The sequence below is a fragment of the Lepus europaeus genome, chromosome X, assembly GCF_033115175.1.
Source record: "Lepus europaeus isolate LE1 chromosome X, mLepTim1.pri, whole genome shotgun sequence".
Lineage (NCBI taxonomy): Eukaryota > Metazoa > Chordata > Mammalia > Lagomorpha > Leporidae > Lepus > Lepus europaeus.
The window spans coordinates 69,511,191-69,538,708 of NC_084850.1; the positions used below are offsets into that span (position 1 = coordinate 69,511,191).

General features: G+C 34.6%; 1 protein-coding gene across 8 annotated transcripts; it reads left to right on the forward strand.

Moving 5' to 3' along the window:
• Positions 1–27,294, forward strand: ZNF711 (zinc finger protein 711). Of its 8 annotated transcripts, none has more exons than XM_062183218.1 (11): positions 1–185; positions 434–513; positions 2,017–2,137; positions 3,088–3,821; positions 9,674–10,216; positions 16,362–16,517; positions 17,617–17,754; positions 20,288–20,413; positions 22,283–22,330; positions 23,977–24,120; positions 24,586–27,294. In XM_062183218.1, exons 4-11 carry the CDS (start codon positions 3,743–3,745, stop codon positions 25,764–25,766), a joined length of 2,415 nt encoding a protein of 804 aa, XP_062039202.1. In that variant the 5' UTR covers positions 1–185; positions 434–513; positions 2,017–2,137; positions 3,088–3,742; the 3' UTR covers positions 25,767–27,294. The 8 variants fall into 8 exon arrangements, with proteins under 8 accessions (XP_062039202.1, XP_062039197.1, XP_062039200.1 ...); XM_062183213.1 differs by lacking the exon at positions 20,288–20,413 and having other exon boundaries at positions 2–185; positions 3,088–3,343; positions 3,717–3,821; XM_062183216.1 differs by lacking the exon at positions 20,288–20,413 and having other exon boundaries at positions 2–185; positions 3,088–3,232; positions 3,717–3,821.
• Positions 27,295–27,518: the final 224 nt, after the last annotated feature.

The following is a 27,518-nucleotide window of genomic DNA, read 5'->3' on the forward strand; positions in this document are numbered from 1 at the left end:
CGCCTCCCAGACGCAGAGTAGCTTGTGATTGGCTCGGGCTGCGGAACCTCGGAAACCCGAATGTGAGGACCTCAAGGTTCCACAGCTGCCGCCCCCCACAGCAATCCAGAGCGCGGTCACAGTCCAACTGGCGGCGGCGGCGGCGGCGGCGGCGGCGGCGGAGGCGGCCGCGGCGGCGGCGGCAGGTAGGAGGACTCCTGAGGAGAAACTAGACTAGAGGGACTTGGGTTCCGGCGCTCAGTGTCTCCTGTGAGGGGTGGAGAGGCTCACACCCCGTATGTAGTGGAGGGCGAAAGGAACAATGGAAGTGGCGTCTAGTCCCTAACCTTTCCTGTCCCCTCGGGCGGACAGTTTTCCCTTTCCGTCGTAGCCGCGGGCTGGAGGGATTGGGGGAAGTGAGGGTTCGCCCTCAACCAGCCTCTTCTTCCCTTAGAGCGGAGCCCCGCGGAACTAGAGCCGTCGTTGAGGCCGTCGGTGGTTTAGGGTGACGGGAAAATGGCGGAAAACAAAACGGTGAAGTGAAGAATGCGGCGTCCCCCTGGCATTTTCTCTTGGCAACCCCCCACCCCCCCAGTCTTTTTTGCTCGCGCCCCCAACTGCCTCGTCCCCACCCCCGTCCCCCGCCCGCTCGCTCGCTCGCTCTCTCGCCCGCCCGCCCGCCCGCTTGCCCGTTTGCCCGCTTGCCAGCCCGCTCGCCGCTAATGGCAACCTTTGGAATGCGCGAGGGATGGCGGCGTTTGCAAGCAAGTGGCACCGATCGGGCATTTTCGGGGCTATGGAGCCGTCAGAGCCCGGGAGGGGGGGTGGGGGGGCCGTGTGCGGCAACTGTCGCCTCCGCTGAAACACCACCATTTTGGTTCCCAGCCGTCTCCATGCAGCGGGTCAGCGGGAGCGGGAGGAGGCGGAGGGGCTGGGCAGCGCGGCGTGGGTAGCAGCGGTGGCGACCGCTGCACCAAGTGTGAGGAAGGAGGAGGGGAAAGGGTGTTCTCGGCTCGTCAGGCGCTTCCTTTCCACCGCGAAGCTTCTGTTGTTCGATTGAAGATCCAGTCAGATGGGTCATGTCTGGGAGGGCACGTGTGTGTGTGCTGCTCCACAGGATTGAAACTTGGCATGGTCGTGGGAAAGGGAGACTTATGCGGGAAGAGGGCTGCGTCCAAAGCTGCAATACTGCTCCTTGCCAGGGCTCCTTTGTCTCCTATCTCTGCGAATACTACTTTCGCATTCTCTCGCTCCGTCGCCTTAGCGTTTCTCTTCGGAGCTTCACCCTATTGACATCACGGAGCAGCGGGGTTCTGAGTGAGCTATGCTTGGGAGAGCCAGATGAGAGTAAAATGTGCTTTTGTGTCTGTGTGCGTGTGTGTGATTTCTGCTCTCCTACCCGTTGATGGCAAGATGTTTACTTGAAGCGTACTTGGTGGGTTACCTCCATTCAGGAACGATGTGATGGACACTCTGGAGAAGATTGAGAAGCCTCGGCATTTATTGGTTATTGAATACTTAACATGCTGCCGTTCTCAGACCTCATTTATTATTGATCTTATTGAAACTTCCTCTATGTGAAAAAGGTGTTCTGGTTTGTTTGTTTGTTTGGTATTCACACAGTATGGCACTTCCCATAATAGTTGCACTATGTTGTTGTAATTTTTATACTTCATTCAGTGCTGGTGCAGATTTTTCTGTATGGATTTGGTAAGGATAAGGCTTGCCCTTGGTTCTCTTTCACTTTCCAAGATAAGGTACTGGTAGTGATTTTTAAAATGTGCCTTCAAGAAGATTTTTGTTTTGATCAAGTCGTCTAATTCTAAGTGTCACGACGTTACTTGTGTGATAGTAGGTAGTCGTTTCTGTTGTAATAATCCCTTTGGTTGCTTTTTAGATTAACGCAGATTTGAGCAAATGAGCCCTTCACAGTCTCACCCTGCAACTTCAAGCATAAAGGAACATTTTTTAAATTGTGTAAGAGATTTGGTTTAAAATGTTTGAAAATATCTAATTTTGAATATATTCTCATAATAGGTAAAGAGAACGTTTTCCCAAAGAAAATAACATAGTTCAGAGGAAAAATAAAAAGAAATTGCTGGTTTTACTTTGCAGTATCTAAGAAAATCTACAGTTTCTTCAAGACACTCATATAAAGGTGATTAACAAATTACTTAATATGTCTTATCTTATTTAACAATTAGAATAAAATTTTTAAACCACATTAAGATCATTGTAATTGTTCTCTTGGTTATGTGAGTAGAAAGAAATTACTCAAGTCCAAATATAACTCTGTTTTAAATGTTAAAAATAAGGCTTTATAGCCTTTTAATTTTATCCGTGTGAAAATGCAGGTAATTTATTGTGAACTCTTTTGGCCTCTTGACCTCATTTTGCGTAAAAACAAGGCATAAAACAACGTGGTATTTGCAAAAATATGAAATACAGCTAAGAATTTCTAAAACATTCATAATTTTGGTCAGTTATAGATAATTTTGTCTAAATCTTTTTATACATAGAAATGTCACCAACTGCTGTAGCATTTTTATGTACACAACTCAAATGTTGATATGGGTTACCTGTGAGACTCTCCTGCCTCTGGTATACCTACAGAACTTTAAGACAAGATAAAAAAAAAAGAAGAAGATAAACCTTATGGACTCCCCTATACTTAAGAATACATTTTGTTTTACATGACAGCTTTCTAAAACTTTTGTTAAGGATGTAGTCTCATCTTCTGTGCAGTATGACCTAATATATTAAAAACTCTAAAGGGGAATTGAGACAAATGCCTTATAAAATTGACTGTGGTTTTTGATTGTTGTATTTAGAAGCTTATGTTTGAAGGAGAAACGCAGATATATTATTATAAGGAGTACATTGAGTGGCAGCATCAAACTTTATGTTCTGTATTATTTAATGGTCTTAAATAGGAGATAAGTCATATGAAATAAAATAGGTTGAGCCCTTGTTTTCAAAACCAGGATGAGGCTAGCATGATTTTTATTAATCACTTAGTCAGTTGTGCAATTACAAGTAAACGATAAATTGAAAGAAACGATTTTCTAAATGTTTGTATGTGATTGATCTTATCTTTACCATATTTAGGTAGCAGTCATGTTTCATGAGTCCTCAAAACTGTGAGACAAGAGAATGTAGTAGAGTGAGGCCAGAAGTCCTTACTGGTTCAAAGAACTCCAGGGAAACTGGGATAGAACATTTTACATTATAAGTAGAACCCCGGGAGCCAGAGGTGAATACAAGTTTATCTGCAGAGCTCCGCTGCAGGGCTGATCTGGGTCTGGAAGAAATGGATGAGAGCCACTGGATGAAATTCACTAATACTAGACATCTGAGTTCTCTAGTAATGTATAAATATCCCAACTATTGTTTGTTGTCATTTTGTTATTTTTCTTCTTTTATAACCTATATTTTAACGGGAACCTTAACGCTGCAGTTTTGTTCTTTTGCTTGCTTCTCTCACTTTCCTATGGCTCATCACCCTTACTGTGCCTTATTCTCCATTATCTTTGGTTTACTTTTACCTGGCACTTCTTTTATTTATGGTCGTCACATAAACATCTTTCAAGGTTTTTGTTCATTTGTTTTATTTTCTTTTGTAATGAGCTTTGCACACCTGGTTGAAAGGCATATTTTTAATTGCTTTTTTTTTTCTTAAAACAACTGATTTTGGCCTAAATGTATTTAAACTGTTTTAAATACCATTTCTTTTACAGGTATTTGTGAATGAACTTTGCTAAGTATGGATTCAGGTGGTGGAAGTCTTGGATTGCACACATCAGAATCTAGAATGGCCCATACCATGATTATGCAGGATTTTGGTAAAGCATTTTCTTTGTTGCATTGTTTTCTTAATGCAAGAAATTGCTAAAAATCAAACATAAATTAAGGAAGGGGAGAATTATAAAGAAAAATAATTATTTTACTAGGAAAATACATTTGTAGAGCTTACTCTCTTACAGTAAGTCTGTGTGTCAGTGTCTACTTCAAATATAATTTGTGGAAGGTTGAGGTAAGGAAACTTGAAATAAAGTGGTAATATGGTACTGTAAATGAAAAATAATTAGGGTAAATAACTACCAAGTTATATGGTGTTCTGATGGTATATATCAGCTATCAAATGTAGGGAATGTTAAAATGGCTTTCTGAAATATGTTTTAAGTTATGCTGTTAATAAAACTGGAAAAGGAAGTGCTTCCATTAATTCAAATAAGTTAGATGCTTATTATACAGTGATATAGGCAAAATCACGCAGTTGATGATTAATTATGTTCTGTTGTTATTTCCTGAGAAAGTTATGGACAACATACATTTTTCTTTTTCTTTTCAAGATTCCCTACTTTACTGACAATGTTTTTCAGGAATCTCTTAATAATAGTCATTTTGTGGAAGATGTGAGCATTCTTTAGATAGGCAACTAAGATAAATTTGTGCAGGGTCTGTTTGAATTTTACAAGAGATAGTGGAATCTGAAATATAGAGGCATGCGGGTAGGATCATAGGAATTGGAGATAAGAGCTGAGTGAGAGCAGAGAAGAAAAATAGTAAATTGGGACAAAAAGTAAACAGGAAACAAGATGATCCTAAGAATTGAAGATAAGAACTGAGTGAGAGCAGAGAAGACAAATTGTAAATTGGGATAAAACGTAAACAGGAAATGAGATGATATGGAGTTCTTAAAGTTGAAATTTGTAACGGGGAACTAGAAGTAATGATACTTCACTCAATTAAAAAAATGCTGCTATGCTGTTGGAGAATATGGTTGAATATGTCATTTGGTTCCCTCTTATAAAGCACACAGTAATGAGAATCAGAACAACTGCATTCTAGTCTCTACAGTGCTGTTAACTAGCTGTGTAAACTTGGGTAAATTACTGAATTTGCTTTTATAATGAGAGGGTTTAAATATGCAGCATTTAAAATCCTCTCCAGTTCTATAAATCTTTGACATTTTTGATGAATAAAGTTGGGGAGATCACGATTGTGATAAGATTATGAATGAAAGGATTGAGATGACTAGTTAATTGATGAAATAGAAAATAATCATGAACTTATTCTTATACATGATAAGTGAATTTTGTTTATTATAGATGAATTAAAAATGACTCAGGATAGATAAAAACTACAGCAATAAATTCTAGAGAAAAGACAGTAGGGCTGAAGAGTAAAGAGATTACAGGTGTCTGAATTATTTTCTAGTGAGTTTATATTTTTTAGAATACTGGAACTCTTTAATATTAGTATGATAAATAAATTTTGGTTGAAATGTAAACTTTATATTTTTACCTTTTAAAATAAGATATTTTAAAAAATGGAAGTAATATAGTATTTTCTCCTTTTAATACAAAATATTCTCTACTCAATAGCATTTAGTAAAGTTCCAGAACTCCTTTCACTCCTGAAGAAATTGCCTGTTAGCAAGTAATGTCTGATTCCTTTCAAAGGATGAAAAATCACCTGATTGGTGGTGGTTGATATTTATTAGAAATTCTTCTTACCTTCCTTTCCATTGTTCCTCCTCAATAACTTGAGATTTAATTGAGCCTTTATTACTTACATTTAATACATTGTTTCCTTTAAACTGCTAGGGAAATAGAGCATGCATATTCAAATATATGTATATATACACACAAGTATTTTTTTCTTTATTTTTATGGAGGTATAATTCATATAGCATATTATTAACTCATTTTAAAGTATGCAATTTAGTGGCTTTTAGTATATTAACAGAATTGTAAAACCATCACCATTACATAACTTTAGAACATTTCATCATACTAAAAAACCATTCTTATGAGCATTCTCCATCCTCTCCTTCTCCCAAGAGCCTTATACAACCACCAATCTCTCTATGGATTTACCTATTCTGAACATTTCATATAAATGGCATCATACAATGTATGGTCTTTGTGTTTGGCTTCTTTCACTTAGAATGACTTCAAGTGTAATCAATGTTTTCACATGTATCAGTACTTCATTGTATTTTACTACCAAGTGATATTCTGTTGTAGGGGTAAATCACATTTTGTTTAGCCTTTCATCAGCTGATGGGCATTTGGATTATAAAACTATTTTTAATAGTCCTGGTACTTTATATTTCTTCTAAAAACAACCCCTTATGTGCTTATTTATATTTAATCCATCTGTTAAACTGCAAATTCTAAAATTTCATTAGAAATTAGATACCTGCTTTGTGTCTATTATCATCAACATTTGGATATTTGCAATCTCATAAATTAACAATATGAGTATTTATAAAACAGAATTTAGTATACACAGTTAGAACTAGCTAAATAAGTTTCCTATGTGGCACAGGATCTCTATAAATTTTATAAGGTTCGTAGCTTGGAGTATGGGATGATTACTTATATAGAGAATCTGCAGCATTAATTTAATGTAGATTTTATTAAATTAATTGTTTTTAAAGGATTTTTTTTTTTGACAGGCAGAGTGGACAGTGAGAGAGAGAGAGAGAGACAGAGAGAAAGGTCTTCCTTTTCCGTTGGTTAAAGGATATTTGATATTTTAAAATTTACAACTTTGTGTTTTATGTGATAACTTTCCTAGTGTCTCAGTATAGTGGTTGTACTAGGAGCATGTACCATTGAATTTGATAGTTGCTTAATATTTGAATGCTGTAAAAAGTCTATAGAGCTTTGGGACTTCAATAACAAAACAGCCTCAGATAGTGGTCTAAGACAGACGCAGCAAATATTATGTTATTACTCTGGTGAAGTTTCAGGTATTCACATTTAATGAAATAACTTTAGTAAAATGAGACTTTAGTAAATTGGTTAATGTTTGAAATGGAAGACTTGTTTTGAGTTGTTAATCTCTGAGTGTCTAATTGATTTTACACTTTTTAAAAGATTTTTTAAACATTCTAAGCTAGTAAGGTAAAATTTGAATGCCATTTAGTGCTGCTTACTGAATGTTTTAAAGTTTATTTTTAAATGAGTGAAAGGGATAGAGGGATAGGTAGATTTTTTTTTTACTTTTTACCTTAAACTAGTCCTCTGGTAGTACTTCATTTATTAATAATATACATCTTTTTAAAAATAATCTCCAGTTTAAATAAACTCTATCTTCCTGCACAAGTAAAAGAAAATCAGCCTGGAGTCAAATAATGAGTTCAATTCTGAGCTTGGACATTGGGCAAGCATATTTAACCTCTCCATAACATGCTTCCTTTATGCTTAAAATGAAGATAATAACATAGTTGTTCTGAGGATTGAATGAGATTATAATTACAAAACTATTAATAGGTTGCTTGATGCATAAATAGTGCTCAATAAATATAACTAGTGTAGACCTAAATAAATAAGTTTGCTTCGAAATTCAGTGGAATTTAACAGATAAATTGATGAGAGGAAAGAGAAAAAAAATCCGAGACATCTTAGATATTTTACTGAGTAATTTGCAAGTACCCTCTGATGGAGTCATCAATTCTTGGTCTAGTATCCTTGCGATCACTTGGTTCCCTGCAAACAAGCTTGTTTGGGTTTATTTTGATTCAGATATGGCTTACTTTGATCTGTAAGTTACTACTAGAGGCTAGGTAATTTAAAAGCATTTATTCCATTTTCTTAGAATCCACCCAACCAAGTTAATCTGAACCCAGATCTGTAGTAGCATTATTCTTCCCGTTCTTCCCTGTGGTCTACTTTCAGGAACCAAACTAACCTTCAGTCATGCTCTAATGTAAATAGAATTTCCTGCATTTTAAATCTCTAATTTGTCAAAAGATTTTTGTATGAAATGTATATGTAGAATTCCAGTACTATGAACTGAAGGTTAATAATTTTTACCACATTTCCAGTCTGGTTTTAAGCTAAATTTGAACCTCTAACTCGTCCTTATTTCTGAAATGACCAGTGGAATGATAAGTGATTAAGTAGAACTTGTATTATATCCTTTGTCTATCAGAATTTCAGAATTATGGCTGTGTTCTTTTGGGGTAATTTGATGATTTAGTTGGGAATTTGAGAATGGCTGGAAGAATTTGGAAAGGTTTTAAAAGGAAGACAATAATAAGAACTCTGTTGAAAGGTCAGCTTTCCTTAACCTTATTCTGTGATGGAGTAGAGTACATATGGTGTCCACTGGTCTCCATGCTGATTTGTTAACTAACTTCCATACTGAATTGGTTAGAAATAGTGAATATTGTATAGCCAAGTGACCTGATTTTTTAGGTACTACTTTATAGAAAGTGATCATTAGATGAAGAAGGACTTGTACTGGATTATTTCATGTAGATGATTTTGATAACCAGGTCCATAAACTCTCTTGTTTGTTGTACCACATGAGGATGGCAGAACTTAATTCCATATAAAGGTATAAATTCTCATGCAATATCTACCAGGTGGGTGGGAGTTAATGTTTACCATGCTGCTCAAGAAAAACATTCAAGCATTGTTCCTGCTATAGATTTACTATTATCAAATCAAATCATATTTTAGAATGAGTAGGATTTTTTCCCCAAAATCATGTATTGAAAACTTCTTTCTACCTTTGGATGTATTAATTCTTGTAAGATAAACAAGTTCAGGGATTTTCATGTATATAATACATATTTTATAATATAATATTTTATCAACTCAATTTAGCATATTAATATTATTTATGTTTGTGTGTCCTTTTATTTTGATTTTGGCTTTAATTTTTTGAAATTATAATAATTCACAGGAAGTAAGAAAAAGTAATATATAGAGTTCCTTGTACCTTTTCTCTTCTTTCTCCAGTGCTGCCATCTTATGTAATTGTAGTACAATGTCAAAACTTGGTGCATTACTGTTAATTAGACTGAAGGTCTCATACAGTTCTCATCATTTTTACATGGATGCATGTGTCTGTGTGTTTGTAATTCTCTGCAATTTAATCACACATATAGATTCATGTATACATCACCACAGTGGAGATCACAGAACTGTTCCATCATAACATATATGCAATTGCTGTTTTTTTTTCATATTTGTCCTACCATCGGCAAGAACTAATCTGTTCTCCAACTCTGTAGTTTTATCACTTTCAGAGAGTTACATAAATCATCCCACTTACATGTGATAAATTATCATAACATTAGGTGATTGACATTTTCACTCAGCATAATTTTCTGGAGATTCATTCAGGCTATTTAGTGTATCAGCAGCTTGTTCCTTTTTATTACTAAGCAGTATTCCATGGTAAGGGTGTGCCAGCAGAGTTACTTTAACCAACCATTCACCTGATGAAGAGCATTTGCGTTGTTTACAGTTTTTTAATACATGAGTAGTAGCTACTATGAACTGTTGTGAATATGTAGTATTGTATAAGTATATTGCTTGCATTTTTCTGGGGAAAAGTGCTCTAGGGTGCAATTGTTTGGTTGTATGGTAAGTAAATATTAAGTTTCATAAGAAATTGCCTAATTTCCAAAATGACTGTAGGTTCAACAGAATACCAGTCAAAATTGTATCAAAATTTTTTGGTAGAAATTTTCAAAGTGATTCTGAAATTTAAATAAAAATATACAGAACCTAAAATAGTGCACATAACTTTGGAAAAGAGCACAGGTGGAGGATTAGCTGGGATTGTTCGACATTTAAAGAATATGTTAAAGCATTTGATATATTAAAATATTACTTTTGATTAATAAAATAACTTTACCTTTTTTGGATAATTGTTTGTATTATAGTGGCTGGAATGGCTGGCACTGCACATATAGATGGAGACCATATTGTTGTTTCAGTTCCTGAAGCTGTGTTAGTTTCTGATGTTGTCACAGATGATGGGATAACTCTTGATCACGGCCTTGCAGCTGAAGTTGTCCATGGGCCCGATATCATCACAGAGACTGATGTGGTAACAGAAGGTGTGATTGTTCCTGAAGCTGTGCTAGAAGCAGATGTTGCTATTGAAGAAGATTTAGAGGAAGATGATGGTGATCATATTTTGACTTCTGAGCTGATTACTGAAACAGTTAGGGTACCTGAGCAGGTTTTTGTGGCTGACCTTGTTACAGGTCCTGATGGACATTTAGAACATGTGGTCCAAGATTGTGTTTCAGGAGTTGACTCTCCCACAATGGTATCAGAGGAAGTTCTTGTAACTAATTCAGATACAGAAACTGTGATTCAGGCTGCTGGTGGTGTTCCTGGTTCTACAGTGACTATAAAAACTGAAGATGATGATGATGATGATGTCAAGAGCACTTCTGAGGACTACTTAATGATATCTTGTAAGTGAAACATGAAGGCCACAATTATTCAGGAAATTATATAATCTGGAAAAGCTTTCTGGGATGAGAGATAATAATAACTCTCATGGGGAGCATCTTTGAAAAATAAGTTTTTTTCAAGGCTGTATTGATATTTTTTGAGTTTACTCATGTTTTTAATTTACCCTGTAAGAATTCATACTGCCAATAAGGTAAAATGCTACAGTTTATTAGTGTCTTAGCATAGAAAGAGAGATTTGTTAGGTTTAACAAGAACATTAACTGATATAAAATTTTGATGATAAATATATATATTTCAAAATGGAAAGTTTATTTTATGTCACCATGGCTTTATTTTAATATGGCAGGCAGTGGAGTTATTAGATATCAATGCGTAATATGTATTTTTTCATGTTTTGAGTTAAAATAGTTGAAAACTAAAGCATAAGCATAGATCATGTCATAAAGCTCTGTGTTTATATTCTGTTCTAAATATGTGTACATTTATTCTATGCAAAACTATAACATTTATTTTAGATTGCTTTGCAAGATCCTTAAAGCTTTCTATCTGAAGGAGGAAGATAGAAATATTTTGTTCTCATTGTAAGTGATGGGTTTGCTGTAAAAACAATGATAATGAAAATCTCATAAGTTACTGATGGAGCTTAAGGAGGAAGAAGTTTATTTTTTAAATTGGAAAGGATCACATGACAAGTAGTAAAATTGGATAAAGACTTAACTTTTCTTGAGAAGGTTTTTATTCTTTTCTTTTAAAAATATAAATATGATAGATTGAGAAGTGTATCACCAGGTGGAGTGTTTGTATGTATTTATGTGTATGTAAAGTGACTAAATATTACATGTGTGTCACTTAATTTAAAATGAAAAGACAAATGAGATTAATTTGTAAATATTATTTTGTAGTGTGTTAACTTTTCCCTGTACAGTTACTTTTCAAAGTAAACATTTACTTTGATTTTAATAGAATGATTTAAGCCACTAAAAGACTGTGCAAATATTACTACCTATTCTTAAATAGATATTTATTTCTGAAGCAACTCTATTTTTATATCTTGTCATTAAAAAAACTATGCTTATCATATAAAATCGTGTGGCAAAAGTTGATAGTCACTGTACTAAAATTCATTATACTATACAAAGGATATTCATTAAATTAAATGTGATAAAGTGGTCTATATTTTAGACTTATTTATCATGAATAGTTACATTTTATGTTATCGTCTTTGATTTGATTCTGTAAAAGGTTTTAAAAAAACACATCTGGAATATTTTAAGTTAGAATCTTGATTGTTACCACATGTGTCAAATGCAAGGACTTTTGTCCGAATACAATTAGACTAAATTTAAAGGAATATCATTTTAGTCTAGTATTAGAACAACTGTGAGGTCATTTTATGGTGAATTTAGGATGGGGATTAATTACGTCCTTAATCACTAGGGGAAATGCAACAATTTTTAGGAATTCCTTTAAAACTTTATTTTTATTATCAAGATATATATATACACAGAAATTATTTTTATACTGTTCATTATCACGTCATCCAGCTTCTTTATAATAGCTGTTATGCTCAAGACTCACTGCTTTTATTATTTTGATTAATTCTTTTCTATTTTCTCTTCATCTCTTCGTTAATCTTAATTTCATTTTCATTACCTCTTGGTTTCTGTTGGCCATTAACTTCTAGGAGTTGGATAATAAGTTGCCTTGAAATATCTAAATGTTAATTGTTTTTTTTCCAAAATAGAGATTTTTTAAAAATTTAAGACATTAAGTTGAGGACTTAAACCTTTGCATTTTTCCTGAAATCCTAAATAATCTTTCAAGGAAACCTCATTGGTAGCTGAGTTTCAAAGGGTAGGAAGTTTATGTTCTCTCAGTGTTAGAAGTTCTTCTGAGTTTAATCCACATTCAAGCCAAACCTCACAAATTCTTTATTTTAGCAGATAAGTAGGCTCTTCCACTTGTGCTGAGTAACATGGAACTTAATGTAAGATAATTGTATCTGTCTTAGAGGTACGCTGAATCTGTTCTTTAAAAAATACCTAATATCCATATAAAAGATTTGTGGGTGATTGCTTCCTTTAAGATAAGCTTTGCTAGGGTAAAGACATTCCCATATAATGAACCGATATAGTGTGTTTAAAAGACTTTTTACGTAAAAAATCAATTCTTATTTCTTTCAGGAGCATAATTTTGTATAAAGCAAAATATCTCGCTAGAGTTATGCAAACCATAGCAATTTCAGAGATGAGAGAAAAGTTAACAGTTTGTAAAAATTTTAAAATATTACTGCCTTATTTCAATATAACTGATAGACCATACAATTAACCCAAATAAAGTATGCAGATTCATGATTTATAATACATTCATGGAATTGTAGAATCATAACAATTTTATGATTTTTTTCATGGCCACAAAAAGTAAACCCTATAACCATTAGCAGTTAACTCCCAACTCCAACCACCTTCAGACTACTACTTAATCCAGTTTCTGTCTGTAGATATCCTTGCTGTCCTGAACATTCCATATAAATGGCATTGTATAATGCGTGGCCTTTTGTATCTCTCTTCTTGCACATATCATATTTCCAAGAATCATTTATGTCATAGCACATATTAGTACTTCATTCCTTTTTTATTATTGAGTAATATTCTATCATGTGGATATATACTACATTTTGTCTAGCTATTCATCAGTTAATGGACATATGGGTTTTTTCCATTTTTGGGCTATTATGAATAATGCTGCTGTGACTATTCATGTACAAGTTTTGGTGTGGGTGTATGTTTTTAGTTCTTTTGGTTTACCTGGTAATGGTATACTTTTGAAATTTATCTTTTTTTTTTGTACTTTGTAAAATACTGAGTCTTTGCACATTGCCTGATCCCATTTCTATGCTACATCAGCATAGTGTATACTTACGTCATACCAGCCATAAAATTTTGATATGCACAAAAGGGGTAAAATATGGACAGTCATTTAGTCTAGTTTGGTTAAGATGCTGTGGGCTTAAGATGACCCTGTTCCTTATCAGAATACTTTGGTTTGATACCTGGCTTTGGCTCCTGTCTCCAGCATCCTTCTAATATAGACCCTAGAAGGCAGTGGTGATTGCTTAAGTAGTTGGGTTCCTGCCAACTACCTGGGAGACCTGGATTAAGTTCCAGGCTCTTAATTTCTGCTTTGCCCAACGTTGGCCAATGTGGGCATTTGGGGAGTGAACCAATGGATAAGAGTACCCTCTGTTTCTGCCTCTCAAATAAGTAAACATTTTTAAAGTGGGTAAAATAAAAAGCCTACTTAGGTTTAAAAAGGAAAGCCACATTGTATACCTTGCTAAAATGGAATTTTAATCAAATTGTGCCAGTGGGTTATAAAAATTTGTTGAATATTAACAAAATTGCTATGTTAGCAAACAATACACCTCACTTTGTTATATTATATTTAGTGCCAAGAGAATTCTGTGGTTGGTATTTTATTACCTGCTTATTGCTGGGTTGAGAACAGTGCAAAGCTTGATTATAGCATTCCTTAAAAGAAGCAAAAATATTAACCTTGAATTTTAGCTATTTTGAATATTATCACCGCTTCTTGGCCTTTTGGCTAAGATCAAGTGTTGAATATTATCTCCATTAAGTGTTTTAAGGATTTATTTGTATAGTCAGTTGATTGCCTATTCTTTAACTGTTCTTTATGCAACAAATAAATATACATATATAACAAATAAATATAAATATAGAATAAATCTTGGTTAAGTTAATGGTTTACCTCTTAAAATTGCACTTCAGCATCTTTATTAAGTTTTTCCTCTTCTATGAACTAAAGATAGAGCTTAAACAGGACAATACGGAATGGCTAGTACATTTCAAAATTGCTTAATCTGATGAATCTAAGTAGAAAATTGGAATAAAATATATATGTTAAGGAAAAGTAGTAGTGGCATCAGAATAGCAGAAAATGGAATCAGAGAGAATAGCAACGATAATTTCAATACTCAAAGCTAAAATTGTGGCATATATTTTAGTGTGAGAAAATATGTATTTAATTTTATGAGTTTTAATTTATGAATTACAGCTTTAATTCAGCTTGTCCTAGAGGAAACTGCTCACTTTAAACCATTTGTGTATAATAAGGCAGTATTTATCAAATGAGAGTATTTTTATTGTTTCAATAATTTATTGTAAGTTATTACAACAGAAGAAATTGATGTTTTAGACACTTTTTAAGATTTTTGTATATCCTGTATCTTTAGTTATAAGAATTCAAAAGTACTTTTTTTTTTCAGAAAACTTGTCTCTTTTAATTTTTCTTTAATCTCATTTTATTCAACACATTTTGCAAGAGAAGCTATTTAAAAAGTAGTATCAGATACTTCATCATCTCTTATTCTTTAATTTGTCCCCTTGACCAAAAAAGTTCCCAACAATGTAATAACAGAATTCAAGATTAAGATGGTATGAATTTTTTTAGTTTATTTTGATCATTTGTGTGCTTTCATAGACCATAAAAATGTTCAAATTCTTAAATAGCATAAAATAATTTCTATTTGATCACAAAGTTAAAGTACCTTTTCACTGTAAAAATAATTTCTGAAATGTATTGTTTTCGATCATTTTGACATGCCAAAAGATTATCTTTGAAGTTGTATCAAATTTGAAAGTGAAATAGGGAGAGATCTAGACTTTGACCCATTTAGATCTTCCTGAAAATTTAGTAAGAGTAAATTTTTGGTACTACTTTATTCTTCTTTTTTAAGATTTATGTATTTATTTGAAAGTCAGAGTTACACAGAGATTGAAGGTGAGGCAGAGAGAGAGAGAGAGGTCTTCCACCCTCTGGTTCACTCCCCAATTGGCCGCAACAGCTGGAGCTGGACCGATCTGAACCACGAGCCAGGAGTTTCCTCTGGGTCTCCCACATGGGCACAGGGGCCCAAGGAATTGGGCCATCTTCCACTGTTGTCCGAGGCCATAGCAGAGAGCTGGATTGGAAGTGGAGCAGCCAGGACTCAAACCAGTGCCCATATGGGATGCTGGCACTGCAGGCAGCAGCTTAACCCACTATGCCACAGCGCAGGCCCCAACTACTTTATTCTTTATAGAATTGTTATGTGTACCCAGATGCTTGGTCATTTCATGTTTTTATATATGGTACTGTGATATATATATATATATATATATATATATATATATATGTATATATGATATTAGGAGAATTTCAATTTAGATTTCATTTCAGTTTTATAGGAATATCACTGAGATTAAAAAAAGGCATAATATTTAGGGGGACTATAGTGTTTGAATATAATTCATGACCATAAGACAACACTTATTAATATTCATTACACAGTTCATGCATAGTATTTATGTGAAACTAAATGCTATCCTTAAAGAATGTAAAGAATATTTTGTAGGTATACTTAAAATGTAATTAATAATATTGTTGCTTTACCATTATATATGATTTTTCCCTATTTAATGAGGCATCAGATTTTTGATAAGGAAAAAGAGGTAGAAGCATGCATTTAGATATTTTGTTTGTGATTTTTGAAATAAAGCATACATTGCTAAATACAGAAATATAAAAATTTCTGATTTGAATTTGTTTTTCATTGATTCAGTAGAAATTATGGTATATACTGAAGTTTTATTTTTATAATTTATGAGTAGGCCTTTTTATAATATCATTTTGTTCTCTGTTCCCTCATTTTTTAAATGTTAGATCACATATGTTAATTGGGTTTAGGAACAACTGCTTTATAACGTGGATACTGTTGTTTATGTGAGCTTATTTTATGAGCAACGTGTATTTTATTATTTCTTAGTTTTTCTGTTACTAATTTTGGGGTTAGGATTTAACTGAAAATGATCAGAGTGATGAAAGATTATATAATTTTTCCCAAGCCATTTTAATTAAACTTATTTGGTTATTAAGTATTTACATTGGAATCTGTGCATATGTTTTTTTAACAGTTATCTTGTATAATACTTTTCATGAAAAGGCACTGACTGCATACTGAATTATTATGTGAATAAAGTTAGTAGGTGGTTGACATTATTTTCTTATTTCTTTTGTACTTAAATAAATACACTAAATATCAATGATCCTTTTTGACTGAAATAGTTCCTACTTTATATTTTATAGTGGATGATGTTGGAGAGAAACTAGAACATATGGGGAACACGCCATTAAAAATCGGCAGTGATGGTTCACAAGAAGATGTTAAAGAAGATGGATTTGGTTCAGAAGTAATAAAAGTGTATATATTTAAAGCAGAAGCTGAAGATGATGTCGAAATTGGTACAAAGACTAATTTCAATTTATTGCTATAATAGAAATTAAGTTTCTTACCTTTTCTGCGGGCTAGTCAAAAATTATCCTCAAAGCACAGATTTTTTAACAGTTTTCCTTGGGGATGGTATATTTTTAAAAAATTGTATATGATGTAAAGCAGGAATGCAGAATATATCATTCTTAGGTTTAAACATGAGTAGAATATTATAGCTGCAAATATAAAAACAAATGAGTTGAAGAAGATTTAGTTTAGAGTAAGAAATTAGAATACTTAAGTGCCGATTCTAGAGTCACTCTGCTTGGGATTCAGTCGTATTTCTACCACATAGCTAAGTGACCTTCAATGAGTTACCTCCATCTGGCTCTGTTTTCTCACTTATTAACAAAAAAAATCACTGTGTTCCTAAGTCTGTATGTAGGAAATACTTGAAACTTGTATAAATTAAGTAAAATTTTAAAAAGTTCATAATGAGGGGCCGGCGCCGCGGCTCACTAGGCTAATCCTCCGCCTTGTGGCGCCGGCACACCGGGTTCTAGTCCCGGTCAGGGCACGGATCCTGTCCCGGTTGCCCCTCTTCCAGGCCAGCTCTCTGCTGTGGCCAGGGAGTGCAGTGGAGGATGGCCCAAGTGCTTGGGCCCTGCACCCCATGGGAGACCAGGAGAAGCACCTGGCTCCTGGCTTCGGATCAGCGCGGTGCGCCGGCTGCAGCGCGACAGCCGCGGCGGCCATTGGAGGGTGAACCAACGGCAAAAAGGAAGACCTTTCTCTCTGTCTCTCTTTCTCACTGTCCACTCTGCCTGTCAAAAAAAAAAGTTAAAAAAAAGTTAAAAAAAAAGTTCATAATGAGAATAACTGCCTTAAATGAATAATATGTGCAAAAGATTTATATAGTGCTTGGCATAAAAGTGTGATGTAAGTGCTAGCAGTTGTTATTTGTCATTACAACTGCAAACGTACAGTGCATTTTTATGAAAATATTCTTGGTGCTTTGAAATTTATTTTGGAATTAATATTTTTCTAAGTAAAACATTTCTTATATACACTCATTAATGTGGGGTGTTAGTCTATGGGATGTCTCTATTTTTAAATGTTTTCATTTTTAAGGTGGAACAGAAATTGTCACAGAAAGTGAATATACCAGTGGACATTCTGTTGCTGGAGTGCTTGACCAGAGCCGCATGCAGCGGGAGAAGATGGTTTACATGGCAGTTAAAGATTCTTCTCAAGAAGAAGATGATATCAGTAAGAAAAAAAGGCGCTATAGTGACATGTCAATAGCTGTTATGCATTCTTTAAAAATAAAATGCAACCTCAGAGATAAAAGCATTATATAGGACCAAAGTTCAATAAAGTAAGCTTGATCCTTTGCTGTAAATAACGTCGAAGGGTCGTTTTGATCATTCATTCATACATGTATTATTTAAACCAACAAATTAAAATATATGAGTTTCTAATTTCAGTAGAGCTCACAGATATATAGAGAATTAATGAGTACCTACTTTATGTATGTTTTTGGATATGTTGCATATATATTATGTAATTCTCACAACTCATCTCTGAGGATAGGCAGCATTAGGCTTGTTTAATGGAAGGGATAAATTTCCCTCGGGAAAAGTGATTTGCCCAAGGTAATTCCAGTATTGAGTGGGGAAGGCAGAATATGAACTCATCTGTCTGTACATTGTTTTTTCCACAGGCTATGAGCACTGTTGGCCTCTCTCTGAATTTAGCAATGGAAGGGCTATAATGGTTGTTCTTGTGTCACGAAGAGGTTATCTGTGTAAGAATTCTTCAAGCAGAGTTGCCAGGCTTTTGACTTATTATGCTTATTGATGGTCTGTGCTGCTTAAGGTTTCTTGGAGCTGAGTACTACAGAATGAAAAACTTTTGAGTTTCTTTTCTTGTCATGCTGCATGTTTCCTTATGAAGACATTTTGCTCTTTGCCTACTTTCTTCTCTCATTATAGGAATGCCTCTCTTCTCTAGTTTTACTTTTTATCTTCATGCCATGCTGAGAAAAACACTACTTTGTTTTACTCTAGAAGGTCAAGAGCCTCTATTTTATTGTACACATTGACAATATTGCACTTTACCTGCATTGAACTTAGATACCTGCTTCCTTCTCTAAAGGCCATGGGGAACTGAACACCACTCTCAAACTTGAGTAGTATTATCATAGCTGAAAAATAACAAAATGAGTGGAGATGATTTGGATGGAGAGGAAAACAGTTCAATGAAGGAATTTCTATTTGGTCTCTGTAAATTATTATGATTTTAATTCATTGGTAAGGAGAGACAAAGGAAGAGGTAGGAAATTGAGCCTTAAGTTAGTTGATGCCAGAATTTCTTTGGAATATGGAAAACTTCGATCATTGTTTGTTTCTGGTTAATGAAGAGGAATGTGGGAGAAGAGGGACACTTTTTTTCCCACATTCCTTTTACATGATCCCAGTATGTGAATTGAAGGAACATCATAAATTCGGGCCAATTTTCTGTTTAACACATTAAATGTAAAGATATTGTGTCATATAAAATATATTAAATGACTCTCTAGGTTTAAATACTTTTTGCCACAATACTGTTTTTCTTAGATGAGTTTCCCTTAATGCTTTCTTTCTTCAGTAGTCTCATAAAATCCAGACATTTGGAATCCATATAGCATCAGCTTTACACACACACATATGTATACACACATATATATTCTTTAATTTTTTAATTACTAGTATTTTGGCTATTTTTAATACATGTATAAGACTGAAAATAGTACATGAAATAGCATAGACAAGATTCTAGTACTGTGTATGGGAAGTATTTTCAGTTATAAAAACTGACAGGCAAGTTTTTGGAATAAACCCTTTGTATGAATTTATAATGTCCAATGGACTGTAAGATCAGTCAATATATTTCATGCACATGGCTTTTTAAAAAGATTTATTTATTCATTTGAAGGGCAGAGTTAGAGATGGGAAGGGAGAGAGAACTTCCATTTGCTGGGTTACTTCCCAGATGGCTGCATCAGCCAGGGCTGGGCCAGGCAAAAGCAAGGAACTTCATCTGGGTCTCCCACTTGGGTTCAGGAGTCCAAGGCTTTGGGGCCATCTTCTGCTACTTTCCCAGGTGCATTAGCAGGGAGCTGGATAGGAATAGAGCAGCTGGGACTCGAACTGGCATCCATATGTGATACTGGCACTGCAGGCAATGGTTTAACTTGCTGTGCCAGCTCCTATGTGGTTTATATAATTAAAAATATTTTGGGGCCAGCACTGAGGCGTAGTGAAGCCAGTGCCGGCATCCCATATGGGTGCTGGTTCGAGTTCCACCTGCTCCACTTCTGATCCAGCTCTCTGCTATGACCTGGGAAAGCAGTGGAAGATGGCCCAAGTGTTTGGGCCCCTGCACCCATGTGGGAGACCCAGAAACTTCGGATCGGCACAGCTCTGGCCATGGTGGACATCTGGGAGTGAACCAGTGGATGGAAGACTTCTCTCTCTCAACTCTGCCCCTGCCTCTCTGTAACTCTGCCTATCAAATGAGTAAATAAATATTTGAAAAATACATTTTCATAACACTTGATTCTGAGAGGAGAATAAGAATTTTGGTAAAGGATTGTCTCCTAGTAGCACTAAATTCTTAAAGTGCCAAATAAAAATTTAAATTAAATTTATAAATTCGTCAAACTATAATCTTGAAATCTGAAAAAATTTAAATTGTTCAGATTTTTTACCCATTTATTATTTAATTAGGGTTATAAATAAGCAGTTATTTCTTCAGTTATGTTGTGCTGAAATAGCAGATGAAGTTTTTGTAGGGGAAGTGGAAGGAATTTTTTCCCCTGAGATTCAGCTCAAGGACTCGTACATTAATAAAATAGTTGTCCCTGTTGTCTGGGTTGTGTCATATGGTAGGACATTGACATTTTTCACCAATAGGTGCATCACATAAGAGTTTAATCAGTCTTTAGGCCATTAAATGTACTATGCTAATGCCTGCATGATTTGGCTAATGAGCTAAAATATTCTGCAGTGGACTGATTCATTTCTAGATACTTCACACGGTTTTTCTAACACATACATTATTTATAATAAACCTTGTATTCTTAGGTGTTTAAATCACATTGAAAATTGATCCCTGTTAAAAATAAGAGTGGGAATAAGAGAGAGAGGAAATGTACAGTTCAGCACATGCTCCCTCGGACTTACCCCTAAGGGTAAAGCTAAAAACTTGTCATGGGACTCCAAATCCCATTAAGTTGGCAGGTACCAATGCCATCTTGCTAGTTAAAGTGATCAGTTTAAGTTTATAATTGATCATAAAGATAAGATTAAGTGTCAAAGAGATCATATAAATAAGACCAGTGTCTGCCAATAGTGATTGATAGAATTAAAATGGAGAGAATGATCCAACATTGGGAAGCAGGATACACAGCAGACTCATAGAATGGCAAATGCCCTAAACAGCACTCTGGCCTCAGAATCAGCCCTTAAGGCATTCGGGTCTGGCTAAAAAGCCCATGAGATCATTTCAAGCATGGAAAGCCAAAACACTGGAAAAAATGACCTGAGTGAAAGATCTCTGTGAGTGAGATCCTGGTGGAAAGAAGGGGCCATTAAAGAAGGAGGTACCTTTCTCTGAAGGGAGGAGAGAACTTCCACTTTGACTATGGCCTTGTCTAAATAAGGTTGGAGTTTGTGAACTCAAGAGGCTTCCATAGCCTTTGCAGCTCATGACAAGAGCCTCGGGTGATTGCTGACATCATAAATAAGAGTTGTCAATTGTTAAATCAACAACAGGGTCACTGTGCACTTGCTCCCCATGTAGGACCTCTGTCCTTAATGTGTTGTACTATGAGAATTAACGGTAAAACTAGTATTCAAACAGTACTTTAATACTTTGTGTGTCTGTGTGGGTACAAACTATTGAAATCTTCACTTAGTATAGAGTTGATCTTCTGTTTATAAAGATAATTAAAAATTAATCTTAATGAAGAATGGGATGGGAGAGGGAGTAGGAGTTGGGATGGCTTGCAGGTGGGAGGGTGGTTATGGGGGGAAGAACCTCTATAACCTCAACATTGATTGCACTTTTGAAATTTATATTATTAAATAAAAGTTTCCTCTAAAAATAAATAAAATAAAATAAACCTTGCTTAATGCATTGTTTTTAAGAAGGATCTATTTAAATTCTTAAGTGTATAAGTGAATGCCATAAAACACTTTATTTTTTTAACATTTTTGAAAATCCTTCCCCTTTTGCAGAAACTTACTAACATCACAGATAATAAGATTTTGAGGCTTTGAAAAAATAAATTCATGTGTGCTCTTTTATAAAGGGTGTAACAGAAGGTACATTTATCAAGTTATTTTTCTTTTTCTGTTTGATCTCATTCTTATGTAATCGTAAAAGATGGTCCAGGTGAACTCTGACAATTTTTCATGTTCAGATACATTAATTTATCTAAACATGGTTTTCCCAGAGGTCCATTCATTCAGCAGTCATTTACTGAGCAACTTCAGTGCTGGAGGTACTCTTATAGAAATAGCTATCCAGTTTCCATTTAAAAAGTGAAGCCATTCTAGATATTAGCAATTTCAAGGATGCTGACAGCATCCCTTATTTTCAGCATAAAAATTATCTAATCTGTGGTAGAGGAATGAGTTTTTTTTTTAATCCAAGGAATGATGCATAAAGCAAATTTTTATAGATTAAAATGAGATATGCTAGTGATCGTTATACTCAGCATATAAGCTTTTAATTAGTCTTTTGTTTTTAGGAGATGAAAGAAGAGTTTCCCGAAGGTATGAAGATTGTCAAGCATCAGGTGAGAGAGCATTGTTGTATTCATGGATTTCGAAACTTTTTTGCACTAAAATAATCTTATCTTTCAATTCAATTTTATACACAGCTGTTTTGAGGTATCCTTGTATATGAGATGCCAGTTAAATATCTGGCTTTGTGTGCTTCTTGGTAAGTGAAGAGTAATTAGATTAGTTTGTGTCTATAGACACATCGTTGGACTCTTACTTGCCTCATCTAACTAATCTAGTTACATAGACGATTACCTCTATGGGAATTGATTAATTTATATATTAACATGTGTGTTAATCTGTGAATGCAGTTTGTTTTGGAGTACCCTGCAATTATCAAGCAGCTTATCACACAGGTCATAAAAAGATTGCTATAAAAAATGTAAAATAGAGGCCAGCGCCGTGGCTCAGTAGGCTAATCCTCCACCTGAGGGGCCAGCACACTGGGTTCTAGTCCCGGTTGGGGCTCCAGATTCTGTCCCGGTTGCCCCTCTTCCAGGCCAGCTCTCTGCTATGGCCCAAGTGCTTGGGCCCTGCACCCAAATGGGAGACCAGGATAAGCACCTGGCTCCTGGCTTCGAATCAACACAAATTGTGCTGGCCACAGCGCGCTGGCTGCAGCGGCCATTGGAGGGTGAACCAACGGCAAAAAGGAAGACCTTTCTCTCTGTCTCTCTCTCTCACTATCCACTCTGCCTGTCAAAAAAAAAGTAAAATAGAAATTATTTGGACAGCAAAGAAAAACTATACAGAATAATGACCACCTCTAAATCTTTCTTCAGGTCAAACTGTTAATTTCTGTGGTAACCAGTATATTATATATAACTGTTAAATAAACTCATGTGTCAACTTGATGTGTTCTTAGTTTTAATGTACTCTGTATAGTGTTATTCCATGGTTGATCTTTTTTTCTTTTTTAAGCAAGGAGATTTTATCTTACATTACAGTGTTGGATTGTTCTGTTTCTATACTTGGGGAGTATTTGACTCTTAACATAAATGTAGTTTTCAGAGAAATTGAGAGGCATATGTCACAACATAGAAGCTAAATTGACAGTGTTATGTCTACATATTTAAACATATAACACTGCAACAGGTTTGTTAGTTCTAAGATTTTATTAACTATTGTGTAAGTACTCATCCAACTAAAATTGTAGAAAATTGTCTTCAAGATTTATTTAACCCTTAACTTCAATCTTAATATTTACTTAATGCTCTTTACATTAAGTACATTATTCTAAAACATGTACAGAAAAGATCTGGCTTGTTTTTTTTATGCATTGGACATAGTTACCATGACTGTTGGTTCACTGATACATGTACATTTCCTGCTAACTTCATTAGCCTTTTTTTAATGGTGAGAAATTGTTCTGATGCCAAGATTTTGTATAGTATCATAAAATTCAGTTTCTTTCACTACATTCATCTTATTAGTTTATTCCTTTAGGATGATTAAATTAAGATATTTTAAAATTATTTTTATGTGACACACAATTCAAAATATTTGCCTGTATACATCTGTGAGAAGGAGATTAAAAAGAAGAATGAGAAGATGGGTATACATTGTGAAATTTACTTGGTAATCTGTAGTGGTTCATTTTAACAAATGAAAAAAAATATAAAACATAGGTAGTTTAACTGTACATCAATATTTTTCCCAGGAAATACTTTGGACTCAACATTAGAAAACAGAAATAGTACAGCAGCACAGTACCTTCAAATTTGTGAGAGCATTAATGCAAATAAAGTACTTAAGCAAAAAGCCAAGAAGAGGAAAAGGGGAGAAACCAGACAGTGGCAAACAGGTAAAACATTTCTTTAATATCATAATGATTTAACGTGTAGAATTGTTGTTCTTTAACCAAGGGAAAAACAGTCAGTTGTCTATACGGTAGTCATGTACCACATGTACCTAGTTGTATATGATACAAGTAATTATCATTTTTACAGTGTGTGGCAGGTACCTATTAAAACAATGTCTGTTTGCTCCTTATTTAAAAGATGATTTTACTGAGGGTTTTTAAGTTGGCTTAACAATAAAGAGTTCTGGTTTTCAAAATGCATGTGATATAAGCATTTTAGCAGGTGAGTAGTCTGTAGTACAGTGCTACTCATTAATTTTTAGTGAATTATTTTATCAATTTCTTTTGATGTACTGTATCCTAGTATAGTTTTCACATAGTGAATGTCTGCTGACTTTGACATCTTTGTTATGAAATTTTTTGAGTCTGACCAAATGTCTCAACTTTCTCTCTTTTTTATTTATTTAGCTGTTATAATAGGTCCTGATGGACAGCCCTTGACAGTATACCCTTGCCATATTTGCACAAAAAAGTTTAAATCCAGGGGATTCTTAAAAAGACACATGAAGAATCATCCTGATCATTTGATGAGAAAAAAATATCAGTGTACAGATTGTGACTTTACAACTAACAAGAAAGTGAGTTTCCATAACCACTTAGAAAGCCATAAGCTTATAAACAAAGTTGACAAAACCCATGAATTCACAGAGTACACACGAAGATACAGAGAGGCCAGTCCACTGAGTTCAAATAAACTTATCTTAAGAGACAAGGAGCCGAAATTGCACAAGTGCAAATACTGTGACTATGAAACTGCAGAACAAGGACTGTTGAACAGGCATTTGCTGGCTGTTCACAGCAAGAATTTTCCTCATGTTTGTGTTGAGTGTGGGAAGGGTTTTCGACATCCTTCTGAACTCAAGAAACATATGAGAACCCATACTGGTGAGAAGCCATATCAGTGTCAGTATTGTGTCTTCAGGTGTGCAGATCAATCAAATCTGAAAACTCACATTAAATCTAAGCATGGTAGCAATTTACCATATAAATGTGAGCATTGTCCCCAAGCATTTGGTGATGAGAGAGAGCTTCAACGCCATCTAGATTTGTTTCAAGGACATAAGACTCACCAGTGTCCTCATTGTGACCATAAGAGCACCAACTCAAGTGACCTTAAGCGGCACATCATATCTGTCCATACCAAGGATTTTCCTCATAAATGTGAGGTCTGTGATAAAGGTTTCCATCGTCCTTCTGAGCTCAAAAAGCATAGTGATATCCATAAGGGTAGGAAGATTCATCAGTGTAGGCACTGTGACTTTAAAACCTCAGATCCATTTATCCTTAGTGGTCATATCCTTTCAGTTCATACTAAGGATCAGTCATTGAAGTGTAAAAGGTGCAAGAGAGGGTTCAGACAACAAAATGAGCTAAAAAAGCATATGAAGACCCATACTGGAAGAAAGATTTATCAATGTGAGTATTGTGAATACAGCACTACAGATGCCTCTGGCTTTAAACGACATGTGATATCAATACATACAAAAGACTATCCACACAGGTGTGAATTCTGCAAGAAGGGATTCCGAAGACCATCAGAAAAAAATCAGCATATTATGCGGCACCACAAGGACATTCTTATACAGTAAGATCAATATAAAGAAAAAAGGTTATTTAGAAAATACAAGATGCTATTTGGGAAGAAAATCTCACGCTTTCATCTGGTTTCAAATCTTGATATTAAACCATAACTTTACATTCTTTGTACTAAAGATCTTAAAATATTTGAATTGATGGGGAATGTTACAACCCTTCGAAATTTACTTAAAGAATTTAACAAGCACCATAGAATGGTTGCAGAAAAACTTAAGTGTCTATTAATAGTATTATATGCATAATTAACCTACAGAGGGGAAAAGCAAAGACAAGTAGTTTATTTGGCTGATCCTATTAGAGACAAATGGTTCTGAAAAGAGAGTATGTAATTGAAGAGTACAGCAATGCTTTGCTATAACAAGCAAGCCTCACGTTTATGCAATTTTAGAAATGGGGTGGGGAAATAAAATTTAGTCATCCATCAGTCACTTAATCATAAAGCCTTTTATATTGTACCTGGAAATTTAATTCCAGAAATGGCAAAGGTTTTGTGTGTATTCATTAGCAGAAGTTTCACTGGAAACAGGTTTGATGAATTCAGTACAATTTAGAAAAGAATTTCAGAGCTGCTAATATTTTATGAGAGGATAGAATGTGTAAAAATACCGCATTCTGTGCTGAATTCTAAGGTTAAGTCTAATGATTGAAGTTCCCTTTTTTTCTGATTTTCAAGGTAACTGTTCAGTACCGCATATATGACAAAAATATATTTGAGTCAAATGTGGCTTTCTAAAATGGCTGCAACATTAGTGTTGCAAACAAAATTAGCACTATATTTCTTATTAATCTAAAGATTAAATTGAGAGAACACAGTTTTCTTAAATATTATAATGTCTAGAGGTTTTTTTGTAGGACAGTCTTAGCAGGTAGGATTGTTCTAGTCTTACTTGCTCTAATGTTTAAAGGTGCAATTTTATGCCATTATTGAAAATTTGATTTTTAAAATCTATATATCATATTATTAACATACATTTTCAATGAGGCAGTATTTATGCAGTATTTAACAGAACAGTATGCTGCCAATAGAGTTTGGAGGTGGATATTCAGTTTACAGTGTATAAATTTAAAATATGCATCCCTTTAACAACGCTTTGTGTTAGCATGCTGCAAATCAAAATGGCGCTTAATATTAAAAGCTGGTTTAGGGAAATTTAATGAATATCCTGTTCATAAATGTAATGCATATGATGTGTACTTTTAAGTTTTAGTTGCTTCATGTTTACATTCAGCTGTTCAACATACTTTAAATGTATTTTTAATTCATGCTATATATTGTGGCTTTGTGTTTCAAATAATGTTCACTTTTCTGTTTTTGCACCAGATAAGAATCAGTTTCTGAAGAATAAATTTTTTATCTTTCTTAACTTCAGAATATTAAATTTGGAAAATCAGCTAAAGTTGTGTGTTATGTGGCTGTAAATGATGTACACGCTGTAAAATAAGATTGTCACTGTTACGTGGGATTATTATTTCTAAATGTTACTCATTGAAATGAGCATACAATAAAAAGCATTTATTGCACTTCAAGGTTTTATGAGTTTGTTTAAAGTTGTGTTGTAATGTTCATTCTTTATTAAAAGACTTTCACTTAATTTTTTTTCTTAGGCACTTTGGATCTTCTTTTATTATCTATGTTGAATTTTGTGCTTTACCTACAACACAAGCTAGGAATTGAGACAGTTATGACTAGCATTATTTACTCCTCAAGAATATGTATAACTTGCTAAAACTATGATGACATACTA